At 51.1% G+C, this 9,736-nt stretch overlaps 1 protein-coding gene across 1 annotated transcript in view; it reads right to left on the bottom strand.

The window, feature by feature from the left end:
- NBAS (NBAS subunit of NRZ tethering complex) overlaps window positions 1-9,736 on the bottom strand; it is a 94,530-nt gene that overhangs the window by 37,120 nt on the left and 47,674 nt on the right. The window contains exons 33-35 of the mRNA XM_074285419.1: window positions 6,376-6,489; window positions 5,186-5,343; window positions 3,168-3,272 (exon numbers count right to left, since the gene is read on the bottom strand). Of these exons, the coding sequence (XP_074141520.1) occupies window positions 3,168-3,272; window positions 5,186-5,343; window positions 6,376-6,489 (377 nt within the window). The remainder of the gene's footprint in view (window positions 1-3,167; window positions 3,273-5,185; window positions 5,344-6,375; window positions 6,490-9,736) is intronic.

The following is a 9,736-nucleotide window of genomic DNA, read 5'->3' as shown; positions in this document are numbered from 1 at the left end:
GTACGAAGTCTTGCCCATGTGCACACACATGCTTGTCTACAAGGGACTGTTCCCCCTTCAGAGCCTGGCATGGAAGAGGCACTAAAAGTGCTTGTGGCTGACGGCCCAGGCCCAGAAAGGGGGCGACCCCCCAGACCGAAAAGAAAGCAGCGTGGTCAGGGGTGGGGCTCAGAGGCCAAGCCAAGTAAGGAGGGCCTGTGCTAGGAGGGTCCAGGGAATCACTAGCTTCCTTAGCAGGGAGCAGCACCGCCCCACTGCACCTGGAAATGGGCCCGAGATAAGAGGGGGCCAGATGGGGGGCCAGGACTGAGGGTAGGCCCCCCATAAACCCAAACATTTCTAGAGCATCACAAAGAACGGCTGTGGACAAATGTGCAGATGAGGGAACATCCAGCAGCCTGCAATGACCTGAGGAAAGAAAAAAGCAGGACCAAGGACAGCTCCCAGAGTCCCATCTGTATGGGCAGACCCCTTCCCTCTTCTCTCCCTTTCCTTCTTTACCTTTCTTTATCCTTTCACCTTCTCTTTCTTCTCCCTTTCTTTCGCCTCTCTCTCCTCTCCCTTTCCTTCTTCCCTTCCTTTCCTTCTCTCCCTTTTTTCTCTTTTCTCCCTTCTCTTCTTTTTCTCTCCCTTTTCCTTTTCTCTCCCTTTCTCTCCTCTCCCTTTCCTTTTCTCCCTTTCTCCTCTCTCTCCTCTCCCTTTCCTTTTCCTCTCCCTTTCCTTCTCCTCTCCCTTTCTTTCTCTTCTCCCTTTCCTTTCTCTTCTCCTCTCCCTTTTTCTCCTCTCTCCTCTCCCTTTCCTTCTCCCCTCCCTTTCTCCTCTCTCTCCTCTCCCTTTCCTTTTCCTCTCCCTTTCTTTCTCTTCTCCCTTTCCTCTCTCTTCTCCTCTCCCTTTTTTTCTCCTCTATCTCCTCTCCTTTTCTCCTTTCTTCTCTCCCTTTCTCCTCTCTCTCCTCTCCCTTTCTTTCTCCTCTCTCCTCTCCCTTTCTCCTCTCTCTCCTCTCCCTTTCCTTCTCCCCTCCCTTTCTCCTTTCTTCTTCCTTTCTTCTCTCCCTTTCTCTTCTCTTTCCTCTCCCTTTCTCCTTTCTTCTTCCTTTCTTCTCTCCCTTTCTCCTCTCTCTTCTCCTTTTCCCTCTTCTCTCCCTTTCTTTCTCCTCTCCTTTTCCTTCTCTCCCTTTCTCCTCTCTTCTTCCTTTCTTCTCTCCCTTTCTCCTCTCTCTTCTCCTTTTCCCTCTCTTCTCCTTTTCCCTCTTCTCTCCCTTTCTTTCTCTCTCTCCCTTCTCCCTTTCCTTCTCTCTCTTCTCCCTTTCCTTCTCCTGTCCCTTTCTTTTTCTCCATCTATCCCCTTCCTCTCCCTCTCTCACCCCTTAGTTTCCCTCCCAATGTCGCAGGGTGACACTTAACACAGTGTGAGGAGGGCAGCGGGCCTGGTCTAAGGGACAGACCAACAGCAGGACTTCCATGTTTTCTGGAATGTCCCATGCTAGCCGCTGCATGGCCCGGAGCCCGGAGGACACAGCTATAAAACAACCATGAAATCCTAGTGAAAACAAGCTGAGGAAGCCACTTGGCACCAGACCAGCAACTTGCTTCCGAGCCGCAGCACGGCACCCCTAGCAGATGTGTTTACTGCCCAAATCCCCAGCTGGGGCCGGGGCCTCCTGCACCTCGGATCAGGGGAACATCCCAGGGAGGAGGCAGAGGGGCCACACGCTGCTCCTGGGGGTGAATCCGAGAATCAGGGAAGGGCAGAGCACTGAGAACCCAGACTGGCCCAGAGAAAGAGACCCGGGCAGCCGCAGGGCCAGGATGGACACATCCTGGACACTTGGGCAGTGGGCATGGCCACAGCTCAGCCCAAGACAGGCTAAGAGGGGAGATCCCATCTAGTTCCTTCTGGGAGAGGAGGACGCATGGAGGAGCCGCAAGGGGAGGACTCCCTTACCTACACATGGGGCTGCACAGGAAGGAACCCAGACATTTAAGAGGATTGAGACAGAAACCATAACAGGAGAAAGAGACAGACTGAAGGAAAAAGGGTCTGGGGAGCAAAAGGCCCTGAGAAAGGAAGAAGAGGAGGGGGGAGGAAGAGAGGAGAAGGAGAGGAGGAAAAGAAGGAAGAAGAAAAGCAAAGGAGGAAGGAGGAGCAGGGGAGGAAGGAGAGAAGAAGAGAAGGAAAGGAGTAGGGAAGGAGAAAGGAGGAGAAAAAGAGGGAAAGGGGAGAAGAGGAAGAGAGAAGAGGGAGAGGAGGAAATGGAAAAGGGAAAGGGAGAGGAAGAGGGGGAGAAGGAGGAGTCTTTATTTCACTCATCTGAGAGTGCAGGGATTTTCCATTTTATGTCTGTTTTTCTCACAGCAACTGTTAAACGCACATGCTACTATTTCGCCTAGACCCAGGCCCACCCCGGTCATTGGGTCAGTCCTCCCAGAGCTCAGGGGGCCAGAGGGAGGCAGAGGAGAGGAGCCGGTGCTCTGGGAGGGAGGTCGCGTCACTGTGTCCCTCCCAGAATGTTGGGGAAGGGTCCAGTGCTCGGACCCTTGGAGAAGCTGCCACGACCTCTGTCATGTCATAGAAGCATCCTGTGGGCTCCTACCTCCTGGATCTCCTTCGTCAGGCTAGGGATGTCTCCATGTGGTCAGCTCACTGAGACCCAGACAGCCGGGGGCGGGGGGGGGGGGGGGGCGATCCCTTGGAATCACAATACGTCCCAGTCTACTGCATGACTCCACACCAAGGAAGAGTTTCCCTACCCACAAAAAAGGGATAACAGGGACTCCTGCCTCCCAGAGGGGCCACAAGGACTGAACGAGATAACATTACTAGCACTTTGCCCGGTGCTTGGCACACAGTAAGCACTTAATAAGGCAGTTAACTGGTGCCATGGGTGGAGCACTGCATTTAGAATCAGGAACTCATCTTCCTGAATTCAAATCCAGCCTCAGACACTTCCTAGCTGCGTGATCTTGGGCAAGTCACTTAACCCTATTTGCCTCAGTCTCCTCACCATCAAACGAGCTAGAGAAGGAAATGCTGAGAAAACCCCAAATGGTGTCACAGAACTCCATAATACTCCATAATAACTAAAATGATCGAACGACAAAAGTGCTTAATGAAGGCTCGTTCCCTCCCTCTCCCTTACCCCTTTCAGCCTGGAGTTCACCACTTACCTCCAGAGGCCCCTTGCTCAGACACTGTGCCGGCAATATGGAAACATTGGGATTTTCTCCTCCTTCCGAGGGACACATCTGGAAATTCACCCTCTGATAAAGAATCTGAAAGGAGATCACACAACGGCCTGTGTCGGCATGAAAGGGAAGCTCTAGAAATCCCGCTTCTCCTCCCAGTTTACAATCACCACGTTTCAATTTTAAAAAGCTGAACGAGTCCCCCTGACTTGAGGGCTTGTGCTCTATCTACTGCGCCCCCTAGCTGCCCCCTTCTTTGTCTCTTCTGCTAAATCCCCCTCCTGATCATGCCCTCTTTCCTCAGGCTTTGTCCTGGACCCCCTTCTCTGCCTGTAGACTACTTCACTGGGTAATCCCATCAACTCTCATGGATTTAATTTCCATCTCAATGCTGATGATTCTCAGAGCTACCAATTCCTCGGCTGCCTTTCAGGCTCAAATCTCTAACTGCCTCCTGGATGTCTCAAACATGGTGTCCAGTAATCATCTGGAACTCAAAATGTCCAAAACTGAACTCATCACCTTTCCCTCCAAATCCTCCTCTCTTCCTACCTTCCCTACTACTGTCAAGGGCACATCTTCTTCCTATACCTTCAGGCACCCAACTTAAGAACCATCCTAGACTCCTCCCTCTCTTTCACCCCCCACATTCAATATTGGCCTGTTGATTTCACCTCTGCAACATCTCTAGTCTATTTCACCTCTGTAACATCTCTGGTCCATTTTACCTCTTCACCATCAGTGGTCCATTTCATCTCTGCAGCATCTTTGGTCCATTTCACCTCTGCAACATCTCTAGTCTATTTCACCTCTGCAACATCTCTAGTCTATTTCACCTCTGCAGCATCCCTGGTCCATTTCACCTCTGCAACATCTCTGATCCATTTCACCTCTGCAACATCTCTAGTCTATTTCACCTCTGTAACATCTCTGGTCCATTTTACCTCTTCACCATCAGTGGTTCATTTCATCTCTGCAGCATCTTTGGTCCATTTCACCTCTGCAACATCTCTAGTCTATTTCACCTCTGCAACATCTCTAGTCTATTTCACCTCTGCAGCATCCCTGGTCCATTTCACCTCTGCAACATCTCTGATCCATTTCACCTCTGCAACATCTCTAGTCTATTTCACCTCTGTAACATCTCTGGTCCATTTTACCTCTTCACCATCAGTGGTCCATTTCATCTCTGCAGCATCTTTGGTCCATTTCACCTCTGCAACATCTCTAGTCTATTTCACCTCTGCAGCATCCCTGGTCCATTTCATCTCTGCAGCATCTTTGGTCCATTTCACCTCTGCAACATCTCTAGTCTATTTCACCTCTGCAACATCTCTAGTCTATTTCACCTCTGCAGCATCCCTGGTCCATTTCACCTCTGCAACATCTTTGGTCCATTTCACCTCTGCAACATCTCTAGTCTATTTCACCTCTGCAACATCTCTGGTCTATTTCACCTCTGCAGCATCCCTGGTCCATTTCATCTCTGCAGCATCTTTGGTCCATTTCACCTCTGCAACATCTCTAGTCTATTTCACCTCTGCAACATCTCTAGTCTATTTCACCTCTGCAGCATCCCTGGTCCATTTCACCTCTGCAACATCTTTGGTCCATTTCACCTCTGCAACATCTCTAGTCTATTTCACCTCTGCAGCATCTCTGGTCCCTAAACCCTACCTTCAACAGAAAGCCTTTAATTCAAGCACCTTCTCTCTGATGATTATTCCCAATTATCCTGCACGTAGTTTGTCCATGTTTGCTTGTTGTCTCCCTATTAGATTGAAAGCTCCTTGAGGCTAGAGGCTGTCTTTTGTCTCTTTTTGTATCCCCAGTGCTGAACACAGTGCCTAGGTGCTTAATGCATGTTTACTAACTGACAAGAGATGACCATACATGTTGGGTACCTAATTTTTAAGGACTATCCCACACAAGAGCATCTAACAAATGTCTGATAAAATGAATTTATGGCACAATTAAATCTAACCTTTTCTGAGACTTACTTCTGTCTGGAGAGAACTGCTTGCTGCCAGAAGGCATTCGATGGAACTGGGAGGACAATGTGTCAGTGCAAAAGCCATGAGCTCCTGGCGAGCGGCCAAGTCCTGGAAGCTTTCACACTGTCCCAGCTGGCTACAGACGTCCCAGCTCGGGGAGTAGCCTGCAGAGGGAAGGAGCACAAGAAAAGATTCTGGGACCTCTCCGGCCCAGCCTGAGGGGAGGAGCAACTCACTCCCAGGGCGAACCTGAGCAACTTTATGAGGCAGAAAGGCCTGTCTGACCAAGGAACCACATCTCTAATGAAAATGCCCGATCATCGGCTCAGCTCAAAGCTGATCCAATGAACAACGGAACAAGACAAAAAAGCTCTGCTGGCTCCCAGATGATGATGATGATGATCATCATCATCATCATCATCATCAACGCTGCTATAATAATTGTTGTGATCATCGTTATTATTGTCATTGTTACAGTTATTTTTGTGGTTGTCGTTATTGTTGCTCTTATAATTACTATTGTAACTGTCATTATTATTATGAATTTGCTGCTGTTATTATCATTATTACTTATTACTATCACTATTATCATCATTAATTATTAAGCCCAGATTCTTTAAAGGGGTGCTTAGCCTCCAAGCAAGGGGCAGGCCCCCTTTCTGGACTCCAAATTACAAAGTTGCTTGATCAATCTAGGTAATGGCCATCCATCTACCCCAGGGCAGAAGCCGTGGCCCCAGAAAGACGCTCTGCCAGCCTCCACCAAGACCACATCCTCTGGTTCAATTTGGGAATGTCAAACATTTGGAAAGTATATACTCTGAATTAATTTTCTGATAGAAAAAAATTCAGGAAAAGGACAGGAAAGTTCAGCTGGTGTTTACATGATGAAGGATTTAATCATTTTATAACAAAGCCATCAAAGGAGGAGAAACAATTCACTATAAAATGACGCTTGAAACATAGTTTTTACATGGCACAGAAAAAACCAACTCAACCCCCACCTAGTGAAGCCCAGCATGAATCAGAGACCATCTTAGCTGACCAAGCTGCCCCGGCCGGGGAGGAGGGTCAAGTGTAAGGTGTCTCCTAAGCTCCAAACACAGTAGGGGACTGACTGCTGGGGGCCAGACTTTTCCCATCACTCCCAGTGGGGCAGGCCCCGGCCCAGCTGGCCCAGGGTGTGTCTACATTACCTGCCGCCATCAGCTCCTGACAGTGCATGCTCGCAGCTTTGTAGTCCTGGAAATGAAGAGCTTGTTGGACCAAAAGCACCAAAACCTGTCCCTTCCTTTCTTCATGGTCCTCTCCTGGAAGCAGAAGCCAGAACTCGTGGTGATTAGCATGAAATCAATTAGTCACATTGTCTTTCAGAGAAACTAGAGATCAAGTATGGGCCTGGGGGGGGAATCAGCCCCTCGGCATCCGAGGAGAGCAACAGGCCGAGGCCTGTGACTCACGGAGCTCCGGCCCCAAGCCAGACATTCGGGACCACAGGCCAGTCTCCATCAGGTTCAGAGAAGCCTCAGGTCACGGGAAACAAGGCGGGCTTAAGTTAAGTCAGGGACTAAAGGCGTATTTGTGGGATGGATGGCCAAGTTAACGGAATGGAGTCGGCCCAGGGGGTCGGTGATCTCCCCTGGACAGAGGGGCTGGACTGAAGTCGGCGACTCTTGAAAGAGATTTTTAAACAGCTATAAAATATATGTCCTACAGTAATTCTTCTAAGCATAATCATAAGAACACTGCAGAATACGACATAATGCAATTATCAAAATAAATCTTTAATGGGCTCTTACAGGAGGCTAATTACAGGGGAAAGGGCTCGGCAATACACAACGGATGGTACGTCTTTTATAATAAATATGTTCTTGCAAATTAGCATTCATTAATCGTGGGCAGCACAAATATAGACCTTCTGGATTTGGAAAGTCTCCGTTTTTTCTCCCATTGCGGATTAACAAAACCATTTCTATAGCGATACCATCAATGGCGTAAAAAGCAAAGTCAATATAGCTTCATATGTAAAGGCAAATGCAATGAAAGTGTCTTCACTGGCTTTTACCCAGGGAAAAAAAAATACAAATCGTTAAGTCACGTTTTCTGGCTCCTGGGACTGACGATTTCATTCTTGTGTTTATACCAACATGCAGAGATTTTCACAGAGTCCCCAGCTCTCTGATGTGGGGATCCTGCAGAGAAAGCCTCCAGACAGCCAGGAGGCTGGACCCCTCCTGCCCCTTGCCCCGGAGGTTTCCGACCACCCAGCCTTTGCCCACAGAGTCCCAGCGAGAGCCGCAGCTCGAGCTTCCCAAGCTTCTGCTTCTGGACGGCTCCTCACTGAAAGGAAGGTCTCCGGATGGTCCAGGACAGTGAGGGTCCCAATGGGCCATGAGTCTTTTCCCCAGGAATACCCCTGCGGCCTCCCACCAACTTCTGAATGAGGTCCTGCCTTCGTCTACCCTGGCTCCATTATCCTGGGCCAAGAGCAAATTCCCTTTTGCTCTCTCTTGGGCTACAAGTCGTCAGCAAGCATTTATTGAGCCCTTACTGTGTACACAGCAAGGCCGACAAACAGGACAGAGAGGTTAACCCGCAGTGACCTCTTGGGCCATCACCAAATCCACCTGGGTCCTGAGCACCTGGAAATCCCAAGGTGCTCGGAGAGTCCGGCGTCAGGCCCCGTTCTCACGGCCGGCCGCGCTGGTGCCCCCAGACAAGGGCCCCCACCTGCTTTGCCTCCACATTGTCCGTATTCTAGCCACTAACCTGAGGGTCCTAAAGCTCAGCTTGGACCCCGCAATATTCCTGTTCATATGCCATCGCAGAGATCCCTGCTCCCCCCCGCCCAATACAGACAAGCTAAGTGGCTCTTGCAGGTGCCTAAAATCAGCATCTTCTTAAAGGAAAGCCCTCAACACATCCACACTAAAAGGCCTTGGGGGGGTGTCTACACCAGCCCCGAGCTTCAGCCATCCCTGTTCTGAAAAACCTCCCACCAAAAAGCAATACCGCTGGGCCCCCCCATCTATTTCTATTATTGGATCAATTTGTGCTCCTTTTTTTTGGTCACAAGTGTTATGGCACAAATGGAGCTGGCTTTTCTCAACTCTGACTGCACAGGATGATCCCCCCGGGGGAAAACCCATTTCCAAGGGAATGGCTGTGGAAGGCCTGCCCCGCTCAGCTTCCCTCTACCTGGGCCTGGTCAGGGCCAAAGCCCCGGGCGCCCAAGAAGGAGAGGCCGCAGCCACGGTCCCGGTTTCACTAGATTTCAAAACGCCAAATTCACGTGACTTTTCCGAGAAGGCAAAATTCTACAGAGATGACAACAGGAGCAATATTGTGGAAAACATGGAAGAAACTGCACTTTCACCAGGAAATGAAGCGAGCGACCCAGAGAATTCCTTACAGACGCAACCTGAGCCCCTCGAATTCCTTCTCGGGGGGACGTGAGGATGGCCCAGCTCTCGGGGCTGGAAGTGTGTGAACGGGAAGCAAAAGGAGGTTCTGTCTAGTTATTAGTTTGCCTGCCAGAGACGCAGAGCAGGGGCCACAGCAAAGCCACGCAACTGGGGGAAGCGCGGGGAGCCTCCACTCAGCCCCAGGGTCACTCGTGGCCAGCTCTGAGCTTCTGCTCACCCTGAGGTCATCGTGACCGGTTCTGTGGAGGTCACTTGTGGCTGACTCTGGACCTGCATCGCCTGTGGCTGCTTTTTTCCTCACACTTGGAAACAGCGGTTGTTCAGGACAATGGAACTGAATTTCTTCCATCTGAACTGTCTTAGGAAGAGCCTGAAGACCTCCTGGCAGGACACGGGACCCCCTGAGGTCTTTTCTCAAATTAAGCGCCGCGTTTCTCAGCTCTCCTGCAGAGGGCGCATTGGGCCGGCCCAATGGACACTTGCCAAAAACGACTATTTTATGGAGAACTCACACAGGGCGAGCGCTCACCGGGTGCCAGAAAAAGCCACGCAAGGGCACTCTCGAGGTCTCTCAAGAGCTTTAGAATCGATCGTGAGCCCTGGAGACCCTAGCCCCGGACCCCAGCCTGGCTGGCCCTCCTCAGAGAGGGCGCTGGGCCTGTGAGCGAAGCGGAGCGGAATTAGCTCAGAGGAAATGCGAGCCGCCGTGCAAAGTGAGAGATGCCCAGTGTCTGTGTCCAGCCGTGGCCGAGCCCTCCGAGCGCGCAGGGCCCGGTCAGCCAAGCCTGGACACACCGTAACCTGACTCTCAGGTCGGGAGGTCACGCTGACACTTGAGGAGAACAGAGAACAAAGTGAGCCGAGGCTGCTCGGCCGTACAAGGGGGCGGCCGGACCACGCTCACATGGAAAGGAAGGAAGGAGGTGCCACGTGCCAGGAGGGGGTGATCCCAAGAGCAAAAGGACCCCCGGGCTTCCTTCAGAACCAAAGCCGCAAGGTCTAGAGTGGGTGGGGCAGCCCAGACCCCACGTCACCCAGGGGAGCCTGGCCCGAAGAAGGGCGGGTCACACCGGGTCAGGACCCGGCTGGCGGAGGGAGCTGCCCAAGGGCCAGGCTGCCACATGGCGCGTGC

The sequence above is a fragment of the Sminthopsis crassicaudata genome, chromosome 2 (genome assembly GCF_048593235.1).
Source record: "Sminthopsis crassicaudata isolate SCR6 chromosome 2, ASM4859323v1, whole genome shotgun sequence".
NCBI lineage: Eukaryota > Metazoa > Chordata > Mammalia > Dasyuromorphia > Dasyuridae > Sminthopsis > Sminthopsis crassicaudata.
Note: the sequence above shows the minus strand (reverse complement) of the source record. Positions and strands in the feature narration are given on the sequence as shown.